This window comes from Oncorhynchus clarkii, chromosome 27, assembly GCF_045791955.1.
Source record: "Oncorhynchus clarkii lewisi isolate Uvic-CL-2024 chromosome 27, UVic_Ocla_1.0, whole genome shotgun sequence".
In the NCBI taxonomy this organism is placed as follows: domain Eukaryota; kingdom Metazoa; phylum Chordata; class Actinopteri; order Salmoniformes; family Salmonidae; genus Oncorhynchus; species Oncorhynchus clarkii.
The window spans coordinates 8,071,210-8,095,975 of record NC_092173.1 but is presented as its reverse complement, the minus strand read 5'-3'; the positions used below and the strand labels follow the sequence as shown (position 1 = coordinate 8,095,975).

General features: G+C 41.6%; 2 protein-coding genes and 1 pseudogene across 2 annotated transcripts in view; 1 reads left to right on the top strand and 2 right to left on the bottom strand.

Moving 5' to 3' along the window:
• Positions 1 to 1,973: 1,973 nt before the first annotated feature.
• Positions 1,974 to 4,538, bottom strand: LOC139386036 (SERTA domain-containing protein 3-like; annotated as a pseudogene).
• A 1,836-nt stretch (positions 4,539 to 6,374) lies between these two features.
• Positions 6,375 to 9,106, bottom strand: LOC139385633 (flavin reductase (NADPH)-like). The gene is made up of 5 exons (XM_071130863.1): positions 8,903 to 9,106; positions 7,978 to 8,139; positions 7,566 to 7,655; positions 7,333 to 7,464; positions 6,375 to 6,991 (listed from the first exon to the last, which is right to left on the bottom strand). Exons 1-5 carry the CDS (start codon positions 8,985 to 8,987, stop codon positions 6,837 to 6,839), a joined length of 624 nt encoding a protein of 207 aa, XP_070986964.1. The 5' UTR covers positions 8,988 to 9,106; the 3' UTR covers positions 6,375 to 6,836.
• A 1,492-nt stretch (positions 9,107 to 10,598) lies between these two features.
• Positions 10,599 to 24,766, top strand: part of LOC139385617 (spectrin beta chain, non-erythrocytic 4-like) — a 62,910-nt gene continuing 48,742 nt past the window's right edge. Inside the window, exons 1-4 of the mRNA XM_071130831.1 lie at positions 10,599 to 10,910; positions 22,845 to 23,018; positions 23,663 to 23,814; positions 24,256 to 24,429. Coding sequence (XP_070986932.1) covers positions 22,868 to 23,018; positions 23,663 to 23,814; positions 24,256 to 24,429 — 477 coding nt within the window. The 5' untranslated portion in view covers positions 10,599 to 10,910; positions 22,845 to 22,867. The remainder of the gene's footprint in view (positions 10,911 to 22,844; positions 23,019 to 23,662; positions 23,815 to 24,255; positions 24,430 to 24,766) is intronic.

Sequence of the window (24,766 nt, the reverse complement as noted above, 5' to 3'; positions counted from 1 at the left end):
AGCAACACAACATGACAACACAAACATGTTACAAACATTGTTGGGCACAGACAACAGCACAAAGGGCAAAAAAGTAGACAATACATCACACGTTAGTGAGCATTTCTCCTTTGCCAAAATAATCAATCCACATACAAGGTGTGGCATAACAACAAGTGGATTAAACCGTGTGATAATTACACAGGTGCACCTTGTGATGGGGACAATAAAAGGCCACTAAAATGTGCAGTTTTGTCACACAACACAATGCCAAAGATGTCTCAAGTTTTGAGGGAGCGTGCAATTGGCATGCTGACTGCAGTAATGTCCACCAGAGCTGTTGCCAAATAATGTAATGTTCATGTATCCACCATAACACGCTTCCAATGTTGTTTGCGTTGCAGTACGTCCAACCAGCCTCAAAACCGCAGGCCATGTGTATGGCGTCGTGTGGGCGAGAGGTTTGCTGATGTCAATGTTAACAGAGTGCCCTATGGTGGCGATGGGGTTATGGTATGGACAGGCATAATCTACGAAAAACTAACACAATTGCATTTTATCGATGGCAAATTGAATGCAGAGATACCGTGATGAGATCCTGAGGCCCATTGTCGTGCCATTCATCCGGTGCCATCAGCATGTTCCAGCATGATAATACACGGCCCCATGTCGCAAGGATCTGAACACAATATCTGGAAGCTGCAAATGTCCCAGTTCATCCATGGCCTGCATACACACCAGACATGTCACTCATTGAGCATGTTTGGGTTGCTCTGGATCGACGTGTACAACAGCGTGTTACAGTTCCCTTCAACATCCAGCATCTTATCACAGCTCTTGAAGAGGAGTGGGACAACATTCCACAGGCCATGATCAACAGCCTGATCAACTCTATGCAAAAGAGATGTGTCGTGCTACATAAAGCAAATGGTGGTCACACCAGATACTCACTGGTTTTCTGATACATGCTCCTACTTTTTTTTAAGGTATCTGTGACCAACAGATGCATATCTGTATTCCCAGTCATGTGAAATCCATAGATTAAATTAATTACAATTAATGTATTTCAATTGACTGATTTCCTTATATGAACTGTAATTCAGTGCAAATCTTTGAAATTGTTGCACGCTGCGTTTATATTTATGTTTTCATTGTCATCGCACAGGACCACGTGCTAACACAGACCAATCACGGGCCGGCAGGCTATGAGGAAGCTTCCACCATCATGCCGTTGACGTTAAAAAGAACAATTCACCCAAAACCACTAATTCCTTTAATTTAGTGTTAAATAATACTAACATGTGAGATCAACCTTTTTTGGTGAACAAATGTTTCATTCTGGCATTATAAGGTTGGTAGCAACATGAAAAATCGTTCTGGAAATCTGTTGCAGCTCAAGTCGACTACAAAATCCACAATGCAATGCAATGCTCGCTCATTGGGCTGGCTACACATAATACCAAATACAATATCAACATGTAAAGTAGCTAGTTAGCTGTAAAATCGCCTAAACAAACTGCACTAGCAATTTCGGCGTCTACAATCTCACCATGTTCAACCTGCAGATCGATATGCAAGGGCAGATATACTTTTGAGGAGATGGGAACCGTTACCCATGCCACGTCAATGGGCCTCGTGGTGAATTTTGGGCTATTATAGGACAAGGAGTGAATGGGAATCACTTGGGCGCAAGCTCAAAAAGCCAACATTAGCATGAATTTCGTCAACAATATTACAAATATTTTCCAATATATGAGATACTTAACTTGTTATCTGTAATATTGTATAGCTTTGGAAACGAGATTAAGTACTTTCATTACCCAATGGGATTCCATATCCTTCCTCTGGGCACGTTTGAAATTAAAATACTTTCTGCTTTATGAGCCTTCGAGAGTTTTCCACATGAATACCTGGATGACGTCAGCGTTATCGCTACCTACTCATTTTAATGTTACGCTATGCGTTTAGTATATATATATAAATTATTGGCCATGTATTACATTAGCATTTACTACATTATATATGCAAAAGTTATTACATTAGCAGCGATTACATTATGGGCAGTTATTACATTATCAGTTACTACATACGTATGACATTTTCACATGCACCTTAACAATTCAACAGCACAACTCCACCTGCATTTGCATCGTTGCGAGGCACTTGCGTTGTTCTGACAATGTCCACTTGGGGTCAGAACGGGACGTTGAGTATTTTCTCTGGCTGCTTGCTGGTGTTCTGCAGTAGGATCCCCACCGAAGGTGTGAATCTACTGTACTGTATCGCAGTTGAGACAAGTGTCATTGTTTGAAAAGATTGGCACAAACCCATTTCATTTTAGAATGTATAAAAAAAATATTAACATTGTGTTTGCATAAATTTGACAGTGCACTTACATGTCTTTCATTGAAAAATGTCCACATAATTTGCTTTTTCAGGGCATTGAGCCGAAATACATTATATAAACAAAAATATAAAAAATACAAACTGCCATTGTGTAACATATAGATCACAAATTTAGCTGGACATTTAAATAGGAATTTTTTGAACCATTTCTGACCCTGGTTTGACATTTTCTAAAAATGCCACACAATAGACCTTAATAAAACCCTTAATGATGAAACTGACACTTCTTTCTGGGACATTACTGCAACCAAGTTACTGCAAGCAAACACTATTTTTCCCCTTAGACATCATTGCACGCACAACAGAACCAAACTGAGGAATTCCTCTATAATAACTCCAGCTGTTATAACCTATTGAACTACTGGTAAGCACCATGACATTTCACAGCCAGTAACTCAGGTTAAGGTAATATGTGTATTTCCTAATGGCCAAAGCAAGCTGTAAGTTAGTGGCACATCTCAATATGTAGCCAAATTATGCATACTGGTTAAGCAAGTTAGACTACTACTACAGAACATATTGACCAATACAATGCAGTACTATTGTAGTTCAGTTGTACTTTTGTGATATTGAAGGATGTGAGAATGTGTTAAATATTAACCCTCTATTTACTGGAGTAAGACCAGTGAAGGGGATTTCTTCAAAGATGTCATTTCCCACCAGGTTAATGTTTTTACACATAAAAAAATGGTCATCTACCTTCAATTAAATAGATGCCTGAGGCATGTAATGATATTCGAAAATTCCAACTGAGTCAATCCTACCTACCCACTAATTCATTTCTTGGACATCAGTCTGAACTTGCTTTGCTATTAGGAACATCTTACAATATAATCTCTTGATATAGCTAGGCATAAGGAATATTACGTTTAAAACATCACTACTAGAAAAAGTAGGCTAGTCTCTCATTCAGCCTGTTCTTCTTTTGTATAAAAATAGAGTATTTCACTGATTAAACCATGTGATCAACTGGACAGAGTAAACACTCAATTTCAATGTCTTGTTCTCTTTATAATGTCCTAATTTCCTCAAAGTTCTGGTGATCAAGACTCTACCAGTATTTCCATGATGTGATCCAGCTCATGCAGGTCCCTGAAGCTCTGGTTGAGAGAGAAGAGAGCGGGTGAACTGGACGGAACGGAGGACAGAGAGGGTAAGTACTTAAGCAGCTCGTCACTGGCTGCAGCAGAGTGCTCGGACCCCCATCTCCCTGTCAAACACGGATGTGTCGATGTCATGGAAAAGTTCATCTAGTTTTACATCCTGAAGGTAGCTGGAACACACAACCTCCTCCACGCTACCAAAAGCCACCCAGCTCCGTATGAGCCCCAGGTCTCCAGGTAGGTTCTCAATGGACCTGAAAGGTGTCCTCTGAGGTGACTGCCCTCCATCGACAGTCAAGTCTAGTTCTTTCAGAATGGAGGAGACAGCAGCTGACAGGGAGAAGTCACTCTCTGAGGACATCCAGACATCCTCGACACCTGAGGCACTGTTTACAACACCCAGACCAGACTCCCTGTGGGTGCAGGGTTTAGATGGGACCATGGGTGGCACTGGTCCTGTCAGGTTAACTAACCCGTATGGAGGCTTGTTTTCTAGGTGTATCTGCCGCAGGGTGTTGGCTATCAACACGGAGCGGCGCAAACTAGGCTCCATCAGCTCCTGCCCGTGGTGGTACTTGATAAGGGAGATGCCAAGCACAGACTGCCGCTGGCTGTCCCAAGTGCCGCTACGCATGCCCCCCACGACATCATCGACTTTGCGCTTCTGTCCCTTGGATATCATCATCATCCTCCTCGACCTAACGTAGTTAGCTAGATGGAGAACACAAAACTTGATAAGAATCTTTAGAGATCACATCAAGACACGTTACATTGTGAGTTTACTACAGTGTGGGAATATAATAACTAGCTAGCAATATAGCTAGTAGCTAGCTAACATTGGTTAGCTAACTAATTTAGCAAGCTAGCTACTACATCACTAGCGTTTTCTCCACTTCCTAGTTTGTCACAATTTGGCAAAACAACAACAAACCTGTTGTGTGCAACTGTTCATCTGTCTTCAGCTATCTTTTCGATATAGAAAAGTAATGAATTATGTTAGGTCCAAATATGTCTTATTTGTTTGCCTAGCTCGCCGGCTCCGTACAAAACCCACCGGCAAACTAAAAAGTAAACTCGTTCCCGCCCGAGATTTAAGTTTCACCAGAGAAGAGGCGAAGCGAGAGGTTTCACTCTTGCCAAAATACTGACCAAACAGACCAGGCCGGAGTATGAAAAGTCAATGAGGGAAGTGAAAAAATATTTATTATTTCTTAATTTTCTCGAAATCTAAAAACACAACCTAGATTCGAGCCGCTGTCTTAAGTAGTTGAACATATTCTTACTCCAACCTCGTGAAAGTGACAAACTGAAACGTTTTAATTTTCGCCCAAAAACAACATTATATCGAAGGAGAGCCTGTGAATTGATGTTAGACCCGATGACGTTTTGTATTTCAATTTTTTTTAAAATGAGTTTATGATAAGCAAGCAATTTTATTTGGGTTTACAATAGGCTAGGCTATTTTGACAAAGCCAGCTATGGACGAGCTACATTGCCCAAAAAGTTACTGAATGCTTTGCATACCCATGCTACTGTGATATTAGGCTACGCAAGTCATTATATGCCAACCTGTTTGTCTCTATATTCAAACAGAAAGCTTCCAATATGTTTTTCTCATTCGCCAAATTTGAAATTCAAACTCGTCAGAATTGCAGTAGATAAAGGAAATGTTGTTGACAGTGGTAGGGTAGTCCCAGCAGTCTCTTAGCTTTTGTTTGAAGTGTTCACATCAGTGTTGCCAACTGCTCAGTAAGTAAAGCAGCTATTGGCTGTCCTAAAAGTCGCTAACTAACGTCATTGCCTAATTTGTATAATTTGCCATGTGCATGTAATTGTGATGGACGCTGTAGGAGAGAGGAATAACGTCTGGGATAGACACAAAGTGAGTAAAAAACACCCTAAATATGTTTAGAACTACCAATGAACTTTCTTCTGTCATTCTTGTTTTTTTTAATGTCACAATTCCAACCCTCCTCCTTTATCTGGGCTTGGGACCGGCAAAAGTGACCCAAAAGAGACACTGGTGGAGTTACTTCGTTTTTTATTTTATTTTTTATTTTTCTTTATTTGGTTTGTTTTCTAACCTTATGGTCCACTAGTCTACAACTAGTCACAGTAAAACATGAACATTTTTAACCATAACATTATATATTTTTTGTATACAATCTACATTAACAATCTAAATGGACCAAAAAGAGACAATAGAAAAAACTGTCAATGGCAATGTGAAAAAATGATGGTGACTAGTCTGGCTCTAATTCAGGTAAAAAACTTTTTTTTAACGTAAGCCAGGGTGGGATCAGCCAGTGGCGGCTTCCCGCGTGCGCGATTCATTTGCAGTCTGGATGCAGAGGGGTGAACATCGTCTGCTCTGACTGCAGCTGGGAGGGACTGCTGTGTGAGGACTGGGCCGCCTGTGAGTGCTTTGGGATGGGGGTGGGGCCCAGGTCAGCACCCAATGCTCATTGAGAAGAGTAAGTGAGTTCACGTCAGTCTCCAATAACACCAGAAAAAGTAGCTAGTTTTGTCGCTAGTCGCTTTTTTGAAAATGTGTTCTCGAGGGGTCTGAATACTCGCTAAATATAGCGACCAATTCACTAAGTTGGCAACACTCGTTCACATAGGTGTTTGTGTATGTGACACTTCTAGAGATGGGGAATAGTGACCCTGTATGTGAGTGTATTACTGCCTCTGCCAAGAAGCCTTTAAGACTTTCATGGCACAGGTCAGGTGCTAGTTCACCTATAACCACAGACTTTGGTTCAAGCTCAATTTTAGCTGTTCACCCTCAATAGCTACATAGTGCCAGCAAATACCTCTGATAAACATTTTTGACATGTTCTTTTAGAGAATGTGACACATAAAGACTGCCACTTCACAACTACGTTGTATTAAAAAACTCTTTATTTCAAAAGCTAGCTATAAAATTCTGACACAGCACACGATCAGGCTACAAGTAGGCCTAGGCTATAAATAGCACATAGGCCTAATTGATGACTCACTTTGCACGCATACATACTCAGTCAACATTCAATTCCTGTTGGGTTAAAAAATATACAAAAATAAAAGTAAAATTGATATTTGAATGATATTGGCTACGTAGTTAATTAAAAACTCTGCACAAAGTATGAGACCCACACACAACTACAAAGATTATTGACATATTACATTTGTCATACATTATAAGATCCAAGATAAAATAGTTACAAAACATTAGCAAAAGCCGAAGCTGCCATTTCATTCAAGCAAGAAAGATTGGCCTGTAAAAATAAGATGTTAGTTGCGGTGTCTGATTGGCCAGCTGTGGTAAGTGGTTTACGGAAAAAGGAGGGCTCTGTCTTGTTAGGGTTAACTGTATTCCCCGCAAACCCCAACGGTCTTCCTGTCCCAGTCAGAGATGGACAAGCACTTGACGAAGAAGTGTCCCAGGTCATATTTGGAAATGACCCGCCCTTTCAGCATGTTCTCTGTCACTGTGTACTTCTCAGTCAAAGGGAGATTATCTGTTGGGAATAGCATTTATATTTAGCAGTGTAAGGCACCTAATATGATTACATATTCAGATCATTTTGACTCAATATGTGTATAATGTTTAATATCACTTGAATAACACTAATCCATCCAGTACATACCCACTGGGCACATACTTTGAATCAATATTGTTTCCATGTAATTTCAATGAAATTACATTGAACCAACATTGAATAGAAATTTCATTTACGTCTTTGCTCAGTGGGTAGTGTGTGAGGAGTGATGATAGGCCTATCATGTCATCACTGGAACCACTTACAGTATAGTAGTACAGTACTACATTTCTACTGATTGGGGAAGGGCGACAACTAACCGTCGATGTGAGGGGGCATGACAGCCACGAAGTCCAGCTCTGACTCCTTCAGCACCATGTACATCCTATCATGGTCCTCTGTGACCGGCAGGAGCCTGGGTGGCACTTTAGACCGGTCCCATAGGAGGAAGGCTTTGAAGAGAGATGGGGACAATATAAGGATATGGTTTCTATATGGTAGTTTATTGGAAGTTGGAAAGATGCTGTGACCCTGACTGTCCAAGACTCTGTACCTGACATGCAGCCAACTACTTTGCGGATCCCCCGAGCTTTCATAGCGTCTAAGATGTTTCTGGTTCCTTCTGACATCATTGTTGTGGGACCTGTGGATTGCAACTGAAACATGAACATACTGACCATTATCCTGGCCTAAGCATTTAAATATGTAGGCCTAGTGCAGCAACCCCCTAGTGCAGTTAGTTACTGCAACTCACCCTGAACATGATTACAAAACATGTATAACTCATAACAGAAAACTTGTTTTAATGAGACCCCTGAACACTTCCATTTTGATTTGCACCTCAATATATATTTCAGCTTGTATAACATATCTGTTATAACTTGGTTTTATTCAGACAACTTAACATATGTTTTTACTAACTTAGAAATCCTATAGCCTACTAATGAAAGTTTGCCTAAACTTACCGAGGTCACTCCTGGTGCCCAAAATGATGAAAACAGCATCCTGACCCTCCATGGTCTTCTTCACATCCTCCTTATTGAGGACATCTCCCACCACCACCCTGCAGGCTTTGTGTTCTGCAGGCAGCCTGGCAGGGTCTCTCACCAGCACTGTCACATTGTAACCTGTGGATAATGATGTACAAAGAAGCATTATGAATTTATTGACTCGTTTTATCATCTACCAATGATCCATAGGTATTTGAGCCTGATGGGAATATGAATATGAGAGGAAAATGTAATGCAGGCAATTAGTTCATTTTTGATGAATGGATCTCAATTCTAGAGCATGGCTGTGGGTCGAATTGATTAGGCCTTCCCAGTGTTCTGGATAAGCACGATAAGCGGACAGCGAACTTCAGATACGCGCACTGCAATGCACTCATCCCAATCATCAGTCACCAGAACATTATAACGACTTGCATGACTCAACACTTTTGTCGCGTGATCTCCGAGCAAGGAAACGAACACCCTTGTTAATCAAATAAGCTAAAAGGGATTTTTGTAGCACTTTTGCTATTATTTTGAAACTATGTAATTAATAGCACGGATTAGAACAAATCAGATTGGAATATAATATAAAATAAAAACACAAATATAATAAAATATAATAACTTCCCCCCCCACCCCCCCCACCCAGAGGAAGGCTGTGGCAAATTACACTTCCAATTACACTAGTATAGCATATGCTAATGACAGATGTCTGCTGTCCTATAGCATTGCATAGGAAATCAAATGAATAACGTTCAGCATAGTTTAGGAACAAGGCAGAACACTCCGATCACTTTTGGACCAGGCTACACAGCAATTGATATATGAGGGATTGTGTAAATAACCTATAATCCCCCACAATAATGAGTAAATTATGTAATTTAGAAACGTTGCCTACCCGCTGCAACAGCCAGTGGTAATGTCACCAGTCCGGTCATTCCCGTGGCCCCAAATATTGCAACATTCTTGATCGATTCTGACATAATAACAGATTGCGAAACTGTCACTGGTCACCGAATAACGTTACAACTTCTTACTTTGTGGATCGCGTGCAACAATGTACCCGAAAACATACACGCAGAATGAACCTCTTTGAAACATTGAGAAACGCCCCTTTTAGATAACCAAAAAAGGCTCACTTCCGCAACAGACTCCTCCCAGCCCCATCAATGAATGGAAAACGCACACCGTCACAACAGGGCCGTAATTGTGCAGGATATATATTCCCTTTTAGATAATTTATTCTGTTTTTCTCAGTTTGGAGACTTAAAGATCTGAAAGCATGGCAGTTCCAAAAATCAGTCAAGAGACCAAATTGCAGGAACGTTCAAGCTACCTCTTGTCGAATCACCTTCATTACACTTCAACCTCCTCCACCACGCGACAGCCATCCTGTTATGGCACCAAGGTGACTGACTGGGAATCCAACCGTCTCCTGTGATCCACATTGCGAGCCACAAGAATGTAGTAGCCCACTGACCTAAAGCCTGCAGGCATTTGTTCGGGGAGGTGCTATTGTAATGGATATAAGAACGTGCCGTAGACTCACTCAACAGCTACTGCAGCTTGGCATTTCCGATGGAGCTATCCAATTGCTACCTTTTTGTTTAGTTCAAATAGTTGGTACTGTTGTCAAGAAGGGCGGTCTTGTGTTGCGAAGCAGATGATCACTGGCTCGAGCCCAGTATTGGGACAGGGACAGTGGCCGAAGCTAAATTGTTGTCAGCACACTGACATCGGTTTCACTATTACACATCTTCAGGTCTCTGGCAAGGTTATGTGCATGTGGTTTACATAGTCTCGCTCGTCGGACTCATGGCGATACAGTGGCGGGGGGGGGGGGCACCTCCGTTAAATAGCATAGGCCCACTTTTCCTTCATAGATGCATGCCACAAGATGCTCCCTGTATGAAATGCTCTTCATTAGGTGACAGTAACGTAATTTATCAGCGAGGAGAGAACAATTTCTGTAGGTTGAAGTAAATACATTTGTATGTCACTTTCAAGTACACAGCTTTTATTTAGTTATCCATAGACGTTTCAGGGGTGTGCTTTTTAAAAATGAATATTGTTTTTGAAGTCAGATTTTTCAGGGGGTGCTGCAGCATCCTCAGCCCTCATACTTCCCACTGTAATGTAGTTATCAACGTTATTATCAGTTTATAAACCAGTAATACAGTGAGTTTATGTTCATGTACTTTTAATAATATGCCTACTTGACAATAATTCCACTTGTTTTAAGGTACTTCCCAGTATGACATGAACTAACTTCCAATAGTTGCAAATTACATGTTGTCAAATGAACAATGTCCACTGGGAATAGAACGGGGCTTCAAACACTATCATGGAGATAGAGATGCACTAGAATGATTTTCCTATCTGTAAACCCTAGACACCATTTATAACGGGTTATTACTGGAATTTATTGATTTTGTGTGTGCCGACCCCCCCCCCCCTCTCCTTTTCTCTCTCTCGCTATACGGAGGTGGGTTCCTTCGCCGCACTAATGCCGAATTCTCTCTAGCAGTATCACGACTGGAGGGAGAGGGAGCGCGTAGGCTATCAAGTGGACAGTATATCCGAGCCCACCGGCTTGGATTATTTGATCAAGCATTTTAGCCTGGCTGCAAGACACCTTTCATGGCAGTCGCGTGGTCCCACTAGCCACGGCAGGGAATTGACATGTATTGCCGCATTATCTGCCTTTATTAGCCAGATATCTTCATCCTGATCCCACAGTTCGATTGAGGATATAGGCTACTTGACTACTATGCCAGCGAAGAAACACCGCGTCGCGAGGCTCTGTTCATAATTTGCTCACTGGTTCATTGATACTGGCACCACATCGACAGATTTTTACGTATATTTCGGTGAAAAACAAACTCATATCTGAAATTGAGGTTAAGGTAAGTTCGTTGTAGCATAGGTTGCATGTGTATATATATATATATTTAAACATTTTTTTTTTAAATATCATTGAGCATGAACAATTCGAGATGCCCGTGTTCGTGGGAGATGCAGCAACACCGGCCTGCATTGGCTAAGGCTACTGCAGTGATTCAATAGGGCCGTATTATATGCTGTTTTATTTTGCTGGGTATTAGGCATTTGCTGTTGTTTAGATCACTTGTGTTGGCCGAACATAATATTCAGGCTACTATTTGTACACAGGCTTTGAATAGCAAATATGGGCAGGTTAGGATAGGCCTGATACAATGTTTAATTATTTAGATTTGGTCCGCGCATGTTCCTGATGATTAAACGCACGTAAGTGTATGACACTTTTAGAACATTCATTGCATGTCACAATGGAGCCTTATTCTTGAAAGAAGTAACGTAAGAAGGGCATTAAACAACATGCTTGTACATATAGTAGTCTATAGCCATATGGAGCTTAGGCTACGTTATTTGACCGCAACTACATTAACTAAAAGTAGTCCAAATTGAAATGCTATTTTATCCAACAGCAGATTAGCCATATGACATTTATAGCATGGCTGCATCATTTTAATGCAGCCACTTCCTTGCTTAAAAGTGTTAATCCAAAGAAAAGATCCATGCACTTCATATGGGATGGTGCAAGGGACGGTGATCATAGCCTAAGTGCGGTATGGACCAATGAGACGGCGGTGGTAGGGATGCAGGTCATACAGTATGTGTCATTTTAAGGTTAAAAGTGATTGCACAATAGGGAGTTAAGCAGTTTGACAACATGCCAATATTCCATAACCAAATATCTGCCATTTATATCCTCTTTTGCCCTGGCTTCTTGCGCACAACTGCGTCGACACTGTAGTAGCCCACCTCACCAACTTGGATAGCCACCACTAGGCACTACTATTAATGACAGTCTAGTCATGCAGGTTTGACATGATAAATCTTGTTCTAATGTGAGGAGCGTTTGTGTGGATCAAGCCTAAATTCTGTTCACTGAACTATAGCTTTTTTGTTGACCGTAGGGCTGGGCGTAGCCTGTTCTACGGATGTCAGTGTTGTTAATGTTGGTCACACACAGTTGTTCAAATTGTGAAATGACTGGAACGATCCGTTGCAACACAGTCAGACTCGTGCTGTGACGTCACGATACTACCGCTGGCGCTGTCCATTGTACTGATCTGTCATGGGACGCAAAAATGTCAAATTCAGACTCTTCAGCAAAGTTTGTGGGCAAAGGCAAAAGGGATGTCAATAGCCACTTTATTCTGAATGCAAGTGAGAATTTATGGTTTAACGTTAGTATATTTTGTACGTTAGTATATCCATCCATTATAGGACAATGTTGCAGGACTTTTAAAATAATCGTTTGACAAGGCCTGCTGTCGTAGTAGGCCTATGCGAGCCATTCAAACTGACACTACAGGCTACATTTTCCTGTGGTGAGACAGTAATTGATACACGCCATTGATATTTACAGATCATTTTTAATCTGCATAGACAATAGGTCTACTTCTGGAAATATGACGCTGTATAACGTCTGATAGACTTAAGTGAAGTTGATTCAGATACGGTCAGAGGCTTACACGAACGGGTGTTTTTTTTGTGTGTGTTATGGGTCTTCTGTCCCTTGAACACAGCATACTATAGTACCCATTGTCTTACATTTAAACACAATAAAAGGCCTGGGTCTCTACTGATACTACAGAAGTGTGCATTCAGAAAATAACCTAGCCATATAGCCAATACTCACAGTGTTCTCCATTGTATGCAAATTGACAGTAATATTGTGTAAAAGTCAAGGTAAAAATGTCCACTGATACACCAATCTTTGTAAAAGATGGATGAAAAGCTGAATGAAAATGGAGGGGGGACCAGTAAGATGAGGGACCAGTCCTCAGCCTGAGGGGGACAGAATTAAAGGTCCTCAATTCTGTGGTGTGTAATGTGGTGTGGCATCTGTCTATGCTCAGGGGAACTTCTTCCTCTCTTCTGTTCTATCCTCTAGTGTCTTAGTTTCTTTAGCCCCCTAACTCCTTACAGAGTGAAAAGAGTTTGGGGTCAGGCTGTCACTCTCGTATCAGTTGGTAGAGCATGGTGCTTGCCACGACAGGGTTGCGGGTTCGATTCCCACAAGGGACCAGTATGAAAAAGTAACAAAATGTATGCACTCACTACTGTAAGTCGCTCTGGATAAGAGCGTCTGCTAAGTTACTTAAATGTAAATGTATCTATTCCTGAAACTGAAATGCTAAAAAAAAACTGAACCGCTTCACTTTGATGATTGTCAAGACGTGTTCATTTGATCGTGTACTGAAGGTGGATTTTCAGGAAGGGAAATATGTTGACTTGGAATACTTTGAGACACTACATTTAGGTTTTAAAATGTTCTGTATCTTTTGCAGTATCAATGCTTTGCAAAGGGGGGGGGGGACACACACGTGTAATCAAGACTCATGACATATTTCTGCAAAGAGGGGCTACTCAGGATAGAAACAACACAATCAGATTAGAATTTAAATACGGCAGAAAGAGATCCCTGAAATAATTCTGCATCTCCATACATCTTCAATAAAGGGCAGTTTGTGCCACCGCAGCGGTTTCCATAGCTCCTCAAAGGACCTCTGCTTCTCTCAGACAGGAAGTAGGAAGTGCGAAGGTCACAGGCAGAGTGCTACTGGAGCAGCTGGCTTGTTGCCTGGGAATTATTTTTTTTGTTGAGGAGGTTGAGGAGGTGTTGTGAATTACTGTACCAGGGCCATTCTTTCCGGAAGCATGTTTTGGGCAGTGGGAAAGGGGGATGGGTGGGGGATACAGCCTGAGTCTTACGCCATGCCGCCAGGCTGGAGATTTATAGTTGTAGCCGGGTGACGGTATAGCCAAAGAGCAATAATAATGTTGAGTGCTTTGGAGGAGAATGCTGAACAAGAGCCAGAAACAAACTGGCGAAAAACAAAGATGGCCGATCTAAATTGTGCATATGTCACTATAGACTATTGCAGTATCTACAACTGATTTGAGCTGTAAAGGGCAGAGCCAGTCTGCAACGAACAGAAGCAGCAGAACACAGCAACACAGAAAATGATCAGAGCCAGACTAACCCATAGAAATAATCCTGAATGAATGTTCAGACTCTTGTGGTCTGAACTGTGGACACAGCATGACTTCCCCTGCCCTGTAGTATGCACAAGGTGTAGCAAGAAACAGTAAGGACTCAGTGTTTACTCAACTTCAATGGTTACACCTTGCCTGCCGTGGTGTGGTGCAGACGACTGTCTCTGACCTTCTCCCAGCATCAGAAGGATCAAAGGGCTTAGGCATGTTGACTTGTTGTGTCTCTTCTGGAGGTGTCATGGACATGTATCAAACCCTGTGTCATCCTTTTTTGCCTGTCAATCTGTTATTGCTTCATTTTAGTCTGATCATCATTGGATTCTCTGTTGAGGGCTAGTCTGATCACCACACTAGCTGTTACCCAGCTCGACGTAGGTTATGTTTCTGCCATTAACAACAGCAGCCTACAGTCTGGCCACCCCGGATAGTGAATTGTCCCCGTAGAAGCAGAAGCATATGTGGGCTGGATTATTGCTGGAGAGCAACAGTGTTGTTGTTGTTTCAGTGCAGAGCGTCTTGGATATGTGAGAGGGGCCTCTGGCATGCTGAGACTCTGACAGCTGTGTTTGTTTACCAGGAAGAACCACATCACGTCAGTCAGTTGGATCCTTAAGCTAAAAAACTGTCTTATTGGAGGGACACCAGGTGGTAGGTCTAGGAAAGGCCTGCTGGGGCGACCAAAGGCTAGCAACAGCACAGGCCAATTCGTTTGACACATATGACAGTGTGACAGTTCGGATGGAGCCTTAATGCATTGGCAACCATTGTGGCTGTGTGGTGGCCTACCATCAGTGTGACATCCTTCACTATACAGTACATGACCATGGCATTTTGATGTGCGTGCGGTCCCTTGAAAACCATGTGTGTAGTGTGTTAACACGTGGGGTCTTTCTGTATAAAGTTGATGTATGTTGTTCAGTAAGTGTGTGACCTTCCACCCGCTTTCATGGCTCAATGGGCTAGTAGTATCTGGTAGTATGTGATTGTAGGACACAACAGCTTCTTGAGCGGTCATGGAGATGTACTGCTGACGCCTACGGGTGCAGTCTCTGGAGTTACTGTAGGAGGCGCTCTGGGTATCCAGGGAACATTCTGGTGGGGAATGAGACAACCAACTGGAACGCGTTGAGCTGTGAAACATCAGACTCATGCTTCACTACACCCTCCTCTGCATCTCCCGCACACCCACCCACACACACGCACACACACCCACATACATACACTCACATTGACGCACACACACACACGCACACGCGCCCACACACATATACAAATTATCCACATCTGGAGAGGAAGGGGGCTGTGGTGTGATTGTTACAGTACTGTAGCTCTCTCTAAATCTGAATTTCACTGAGCATAGAATTTAGGCCTGACTGAATTTCACTGAGCATTGAATTTAGGACTAACTGAATATCACTGAGCATTGCATCGATCCTTTGACATGATCTGAGACAGATTTGATCATGTAGAAAGATGTGTAAGTATGATGTCAGTATGATTTCAGTATGCTCTCAGTATATTCTCTCTATGATCTCATTGTGATCTCAGTATGCTCTCTGTATGATCTCAGTGTGATCTCAGTATTCTCTCTGTATGATCTCAGTGTGATCTCAGTATTCTCTCTGTATGATCTCAGAGTGATCTCAGTATGCTCTCTGTATGATCTCGGTATGATCTCAGTGTGATATGTATTTACTGTACATTTCCAATTGATTCCTGAAATATAATATGTTTTATTTATTGATGACCTCGTTCCTGGAATTGAGAATACTCTCCTGACGGGTGTGCTGTGTTTATATCTTTCAGAATGTCTGGGCTCATCATTCTATAGAAGCGGATAGTGGAGGTCCCTCTGAGGCTCTTTTGACATTTTCTTTTGTATGTCTCACTTGGCTGTTTAGTTGTCCAATATTTGTTGCCATTTCTTTCTCACTCAACCTTTATTTCTTGATGTATTAGATGGTTGTCAATGGTTGTGTACAACAACACTTGCAATAGGAAATAGAGAGTGAGAGAGAGATAAGTACACTCCAGTGTGCGATTTATGGGGGGCCAAGGGGGGCTCAGCCCCCGGAATGAGACATGAGCTCCCCGAAATACAACAAAAGTTGTATTTGAACCATTATCCTGTTTGTTTAAAATGAAATGTTATACTGCTACAGTGGTAAATATGAAAATACAAGCTTAGGTTCTTTCATCACATTCATCTCTCTACTCTGCCTGTCTCCCTCTTTCTCTGTCTGTCTTGAGCTTTCGCTAATGAACTTGCAACATTGTTTTGACTGGGTCAAGCCCACTAGCGAACTTGTAACATTATCAACTAGGTCCAGCCTGCTAGTGAACTTGCAACATTGTTTCAACTGTATACTAAGTATTAGTTTCTGTGTTCTGCCTCTGAAAGGCAGAGGTCTATAGTCTGCCCTGTAGATAATCATGGCATTCTGCAATAAATGGTTGGCTGATAGGGTATTGGCCAGAATGGTTCACCATGCAAAAAGGCAGTTATTGTCCTGCCTCTTCTGGTAACCTATTGAAAAGTACAACAATGATATAGCAAATTAAGATTCGTCATGTATGCCTTTAATTTTCATGACAAAACAAAGTAGCCTAACACACCTGTGGAAGTGTGTCGTTTTTTCAGGGTCCAACTCCAGCTCCAACTGACAGGCTGAATACCAAGTGCCTTATTTTTTATATTTTATTTAGGGGTAAGGGTGTGGGCTCTAGATGATTCTCTCATCCAATCAGGGCAGTACATACAGTACTCATTCAAGTGTTTTTCTTTATTTTTACTATTTTGTACATTGTAGAATAATAGCGAAGACATCCAAAATATGAAATAACACATATGGAATCATGTAGTAACCAAAAAAGTGTTAAACAAATGAAAATATATTTTATATTTGAGATTCTGCAAAGTAGCCACCCTTTGCCTTGATGACAGCTTTGCACACTCTTGGCATGCTCTCAACCAGCTTCATGAGGTAGTCACCTGGAATGCATTTCAATTAACATGTGTGCTTAATTAAAAGTTAATTTCTGGAATTTCTTTCTTTGAGCCAATCAGTTGTGACAAGGTAGGGGTGGTATACAGAAGATAGTCCTATTTGGTAAAATACAAAGTCCATATTATGGCAAGAACAGCTCAAAAAGGCAAAGAGAAACAACAGTCCAACATTACTTTAAGAAATGAAGGTCGATCAATCTGGAACATTTCAAGAACTTTGAAAGTTTCTTCAAGTGCAGTCGCAAAAAACATCAAAAGCTATGATAAAACTGTCTCAGGAAAGGAAGACCCAAAGTTACCTCTGCTGTAGAGGATAGGTTCATTAGAGTTAACTGCACCTCAGATTGCAGCCCAAATAAATACTTCACAGAGTTCAAGTAACAGACGCATCTCAACATCAACTGTTCAGAGGAGACTGTGTGATCAGGCCTTCATGGTCAAATTGCTGCAAATAAACCACTACTAAAGGACATGAATAAGAAGAAGAGACTTGCTTGGGCCAAGAAACATGAGCAATGGACATTAGACCAGTGGAAATCTGTACTTTGGTCTGATGAGTCCAAATTTGAGATTATCGGTTCCAACCGCCATGTCTTTGTGTTACGTAGAGTAGTTGAACGGATGATCTCCCCATGTGTGGTTCCCACCGTGAAGCATGGAGGAGGAGGTGTGGGGGTGCTTTGCTGGTGACACTGTCGTTGATTTATTTAGAATTCAAGACACACTTAACCAGCATGGCTACCACAAATTCTGCAGTGATACGCCATCCCATCTGGTTTACACTTAGTTCCACTATCATTTGTTTTTCAACAGGACAATGACTCAACACACCTCCAGGCTGTGTAAGGGCTATTTGATCAAGAAGGAGAGTGCTGCATCAGATGACCTGGCCTCCACAATCACCCGACCTCAACCCAATTGAGATGGTTTGGGATGAGTTGGACCGCAGAGTGAAGGAAAAGCAGCCAGCAAGTGCTCAGCATATGTGGGAACTCCTTAAAGACTGTTGGAAAAGCATTCCAAGTTCAGCTTTTTGAGAGAATGCCAAGAGTGTGCAAAACTGTCATCAAGGCAAAGGGTGGCTACTTTGAAGAATCTAAAATATCAAATATATTTAGATTTAACACGTTATTGGTTACTACATGAGTCCACATGTGTTATTTCATAGTTTTGATGCTTTCAGTATTATTGTACAATGTAGAAAATAGTAAAAATTAAGAAAAACCCTTGACTGATATTATATATTCAAATTTATATCCCCATGCCCACACATTTGGACTGAGCATTTCAGTGGCCCAAGGAGGCTGAGGGACATAAATTAAGAAAAATATTGTGTTAATTGAAAAATAAAATTAAAAGACTGCATGGGGTCCTGAATTCAGGCAAGAAGAGTGTAGGCCTACTAATGACAATCGCCAAATGTTGTTACTCTTTTTGGTGTTTTGTAACAGATGTCTCTTTCCATTCATTAAATGGCGGGTACACAGTACAATGTTAGGATGCTGGAATTATTTTGGAGTGGACAAACATGTGCAGGTAGCTTACTTTTTGAAGTGATTTGTTTGACAATCAGTAGAAAACATGACTGGTTGTGTTCATACCCCCTTAAAAGCTAATACATGTTTACCATGAACCATGTCAGATCCCAGCAAAAATCGTCTTTTCATTCATCTGAGTTTCATTTATCTGCATGTCCAGCCCTTATATCCAGCCTCACAATGAAGTGTTTTACCATCTTCTTTTCACTACAACAAATAGAACACAAAACAATTTGACATTAACAGTTGCATTCATGTGTTTTAACTCAATTTTATTAGAGCAATAAGGTCTGCCAATGCAAAAACCTGATAAAAATGTATTTATATGACTGCTGTAAGTACAGAAATAGTTTGCTCACTGGGAAATTAAAATCCAACTACGGTAGTCAGTGACAACTGTGTGGAGTTTGTGACAGCAACTACAGTGCCTTCGAAAAGTATCCAGACCCCTTGACCTTTTCCACATTTTGTTACGTTACAGCCTTATTCTAAAATGTATTTTTTTTAAACTATTTCCCTCATCAATCTATACCCAATACCCCATAATGACAAAGTGCAAACAGGTTTTTAGAAGTTTTTGCAAATGTATTAAACCTAAAAAACAGAAATACCTTATGTACAGTGCCTTGCGAAAGTATTCGGCCCCCTTGAACTTTGCGACCTTTTGCCACATTTCAGGCTTCAAACATAAAGATATAAAACTGTATTTTTTTGTGAAGAATCAACAACAAGTGGGACACAATCATGAAGTGGAACGACATTTATTGGATATTTCAAACTTTTTTAACAAATCAAAAACTGAAAAAGTGGGCGTGCAAAATTATTCAGCCCCTTTCAGTGCAGCAAACTCTCTCCAGAAGTTCAGTGACGATCTCTGAATGATCCAATGTTGACCTAAATGACTAATGATGATAAATACAATCCACCTGTGTGTAATCAAGTCTCCGTATAAATGCACCTGCACTGTGATAGTCTCAGAGGTCCGTTAAAAGCGCAGAGAGCATCATGAAGAACAAGGAACACACCAGGCAGGTCCGAGATACTGTTGTGAAGAAGTTTAAAGCCGGATTTGGATACAAAAAGATTTCCCAAGCTTTAAACATCCCAAGGAGCACTGTGCAAGCGATAATATTGAAATGGAAGGAGTATCAGACCACTGTAAATCTACCAAGACCTGGCCGTCCCTCTAAACTTTCAGCTCATACAAGGAGAAGACTGATCAGAGATGCAGCCAAGAGGCCCATGATCACTCTGGATGAACTGCAGAGATCTACAGCTGAGGTGGGAAACTCTGTCCATAGGACAACAATCAGTCGTATATTGCACAAATCTGGCCTTTATAGAAGAGTGGCAAGAAGAAAGCCATTTCTTAAAGATATCCATAAAAAGTGTTGTTTAAAGTTTGCCACAAGCCACCTGGGAGACACACCAAACATGCGGAAGAAGGTGCTCTGGTCAGATGAAACCAAAATTGAACTTTTTGGCAACAATGCAAAACGTTATGTTTGGCGTAAAAGCAACACAGCTGAACACACCATCCCCACTGTCAAACATGGTGGTGGCAGCATCATGGTTTGGGCCTGCTTTTCTTCAGCAGGGACAGGGAAGATGGTTAAAATTGATGGGAAGATGGATGGAGCCAAATACAGGACCATTCTGGAAGAAAACCTGATGGAGTCTGCAAAAGACCTGAGACTGGGACGGAGATTTGTCTTCCAACAAGACAATGATCCAAAACATAAAGCAAAATCTACAATGGAATGGTTCAATAATAAACATATCCAGGTGTTAGAATGGCCAAGTCAAAGTCCAGACCTGAATCCAACCGAGAATCTGTGGAAAGAACTGAAAACTGCTGTTCACAAATGCTCTCCATCCAACCTCACTGAGCTCGAGCTGTTTTGCAAGGAGGAATGGGGAAAAAATGTCAGTCTCTCGATGTCCAAAACTGATAGAGACATACCCCAAGCGACTTACAGCTGTAATCGCAGCAAAAGGTGGCGCTACAAAGTATTAACTTAAGGGGGCTGAATAATTTTGCACGCCCAATTTTTCAGTTTTTGATTTGTTAAAAAAGTTTGAAATATCCAATAAATGTCGTTCCACTTCATGATTGTGTCCCACTTGTTGTTGATTCTTCACAAAAAAATACAGTTTTATATCTTTATGTTTGAAGCCTGAAATGTGGCAAAAGGTCGCAAAGTTCAAGGGGGCCGAATACTTTCGCAAGGCACTGTACATATGCATTCAGATAATTTGCTATGAAACTCAAAATTGAGCTCAGGTGCAACCTGTTTCCATTGATCATCCTTGAGATGTTTCTACAACTTGATTGGAGTCCACCTGTGGTATATTCAATTGTTTTGACACACACCTGTCTGTATAAGGTCCCACAGCTGACAATGCATGTCAGAGCAAAAACCAAGCCATGAGGTCGAAGGAATTGTCCGTTGAGTTCCGAGACAGGATTATGTCGAGGCACATTTGCATAAAATTCTAAAAAACAGTTTTTGCTATTTCATTATGCTATATTGTGTGTAGATTGAGGAGAAATTATTTTTTTAAATCGATTTTAGTATAAGGCTTTAACGTAACAATGTGGAAAAGGTCAAGGGATCGGAATACTTTCTGAATGCACTGTATGTGAGCTTATTACAGTATAGACACTATGTCCTGGGATTTCCAATGATCTTCGATGTAGGGGAACCCCTTACCTTCTAACGACTTTTGTGTAACTAGTGAGCGTCCTAGAGCAAAACATGTCACATGTCCTTCTTCGTGAGAGTCTCAGCTTTTCATAGTTACCTTTTCAGAGATAGCTCAAACTACTCGAACTCCACAGACTTTTTTTTGTTTAAAGGACACAGACCTTTTTTAAACGCGTTTTTAAAAAGGGTTAGAAGTCCAACATGTGCTTGCGATACAGGGGGTTAAAATACATGTCTTTACTATAGGTCATATTAAGCCCATAATATAGGAAGTCCTGTGGAAAAAAAATAGAGACACCCAAATGTTACGGTATAATTCACACTCTGCCCTGATCCCAAGCCTAACAGTTTCAGTAACACAGACCCCTCCCAGCTTCATATTGAATGATAATCGTATTTCCGTAATCCTCAGAAAATGTGATTTACCCAAGTCTAGAATATTTCAACCTTTTTAATTAGTAAGAGTACTGATCATGTATTTAATGTTTACTCCTGTTTTTCACATCTTGAGTGCTGTTTCAGAGCAGGGGGCAACTGAGCAGGAAATACATATTTATTGTGTATTGTCTTATCTGCCAAGATGTCAAAGTGTAATATTTGTTCTATTTTGGTCCATTTAGTCTTTCAGTGATGTTTTGTGTTTTATTTTCACGTTGTGTTGTGTTGTGTATTGTATGATCTATCTAGCCCATACAGGTAGTGTTTGTTTTATCTGGGGACCCATCATTAAACTGTATGGTTTTGGTGTTGAATGCTGAAAGGGAAATGTGGGGGATGGGAGGAGAACAGAGGGGAATCAGGGGTTGAGGTTTTGGGGGAGGGGGATTTTTGTGAATATTTGTGCTTTGTGAGTTGCCTCAAGGACATTCGCTGGTATTGTAACAAAAAAGAGTTCAACCTCAATCAGTCTCCCACTGCACACTTACGCTTGAACATGTCCATATTCATACGGACATGAGTGTAACATGACAAAGAGCCAGAGGGATGGGGGATAAGGGCAGTAGCTCTCTGGTTAATATATTGTACTGTTTACTGACGGCACTGCTCTCATCCCACTTGATGTGAAAGAGACACAATATGAACCGGTTGTTTCAATAAGGTCATTTTTTTTACAAGACATGATCGGGGAAGAAGAGCGTGCCAAACTCCCTCTGTTATGTATTTTATGCCAATGAATGAGTCACGAATGAGAAATTATTATTAGGAATCAGAAATGCTTTGGATAAGCATATGGATGAGTCGTCAAAGCGTAAGCGATCACTTATGCTTCTGTTTTCAGAAATCGTAGATATCTATGGCTGTTCATAGCCCTCCCTGGATTACTTAATATATGGTGTGGACTGGAGCTCTATCAAAACATGCATGCACTTTGCCCCTTAAAGACAAATTGTTATGATTCAGATTTTCTGCATTGTGTTTGAGATGATGTATTTACCTTCGTACAGTATCATTTCTTTCCATGGGGGTGATAAAGGGTGCATGAAGTGTGATCCGCATCCTAAATGTACTCGACCTAACTCTCCTACTGTGTGTCTGTAGAGTTGTTCAGGGAAATAGGCGCGATGGCCAATGCCTCCACAGATCTGGACAACGCGGAGGCCCAGCGCCAGCTCAACAACAACAACACCCGTCTGGCCAGCAGCTCGGGACACTGGGAAACCGAGGTCACCAGCTCCAAACTGTTTGAGTGTTCCCGCATCAAGGCCTTGGCAGGTGGGTGGATAGAGACTATACTGGACTAGAGGAACAAGAGCACCTTCACCTGTCTCAGTCACAGCTAAATCACTTACAAAACACACAAGCTTCGTAGACCTTCCAGTATACCTGATGGATGTTTAAAGTTGTGGAAGGACTTGATTGATGATCTATCATACAGGGGGCTACTGACAAGGAGGTATGGTTTATATATCAGAGCCAGTGTTGTAGTTCTTGAGTCCAGGACTCGGACTTGGACTCGGACTGGACCAGTAGTGTCTGGGGACACGACTCAGATGAGAGGTTTAGTAACTAGATCACTGATCAGAGCTCTAGCTGGATGAACTACAGATGTAGGAACTTAATTTGATTACTCTTTTGTTGCAGAGAATTTTCTTGCACCATAGGAAATGCAAACTTGTAGTGTGTTCAAGGTTTAAAAACTATTCTAAAGTTAGTAATATCCATTTCCATTTCCACTAAAATGGCAGACTTAATTTGCCCTAACATAAAATGGATCAACCCCTACAAAAATGTCCATTCAATTCCACATAATAATTCACATTTGCTGTTGCTGCAGGTTTATTTTCTTGCTGTAGCAAACTGTTTTTTATTAATATCCTACATCTGTAAGCCTTGTGTTTATTTCATTTCTCCTGCAGAAGAGAGAGATGCTGTCCAGAAGAAGACCTTCACTAAGTGGGTGAACTCCCACCTGGCCAGAGTGTCCTGTCGGATTGCTGACCTCTACAACGACCTCCGGGACGGCTACATGCTCACCAGGCTGCTGGAGGTCCTGTCTGGGGAGATGCTGGTTGGCCAACCCATTCTCTGGTTCACAACCTCGGGCTACCTTTCAGTCAGGAGATGCTAGGAGAACAAGCACAAAACTATTCAACAAAGAGCTCTCTCTGCGTTGTAGTTATTTTTGTTACAAATATTATCCAGTCACGTCTAAATGTTTCATGAATGTTGTCAGCACTGCAGCTATATGTCATGTGTGAGAATAGTCGTCCGCATAATGTGGTTTGACAATTGGATGGGAACAGCATTTGCACGCTTTCTTTGCCATTGCGTTTTTAATGAGAAAAATATTGTCTTACTGTAAAGGCATTGAGATCAAAGCAGTATTTCTCCTGTATTTCCCCTGCAGATTGCTTTGACCATTCAAGCATGACTCCTCTCTCTCATTCCCTCTACCTCCTTACCTCGATGTTCTCTCCCTCCTTCCCTCCCCCATCCCTCCCTCCCCTAGCCGAGGCCCACGCGGGGTCGCATGCGGATCCACTGCCTGGAGAACGTGGACAAGGCCCTGCAGTTCCTCAAGGAGCAGAGGGTCCACCTGGAGAACGTCGGCTCTCACGACATCGTCGACGGCAACCACCGCCTCACCCTTGGCCTCATCTGGACCATCATCCTTCGCTTCCAGGTAGTGACCTTGCCCACCCGTCCTGGTGCCTGGTGTTGTCTGTCTCTGTCGTTTCCGTTGTGGTTGTATTTACATTTGATTTATTTTGTCATGCAGCCAACTCCTGTGGGGCCGTACCTGTCCCCTGTTGGGATTGTCCTTAAGACCTGCTGGTAGCTTAACCTCTGCTGAGGTATTTTGGCCATCCAGTTCCTGCAGGCCTGTGTGTGTCTCATGTTGGGGACGGAATGTTCTAGTGCTGTGTAGCTCTATTCCTTCTTTGTCCCCGTGGGGTACTTTTGAACTCAGTCAGCATGTGGATGATGAACCTCATGTGGGTGTGCACCGTTGTTTCTAC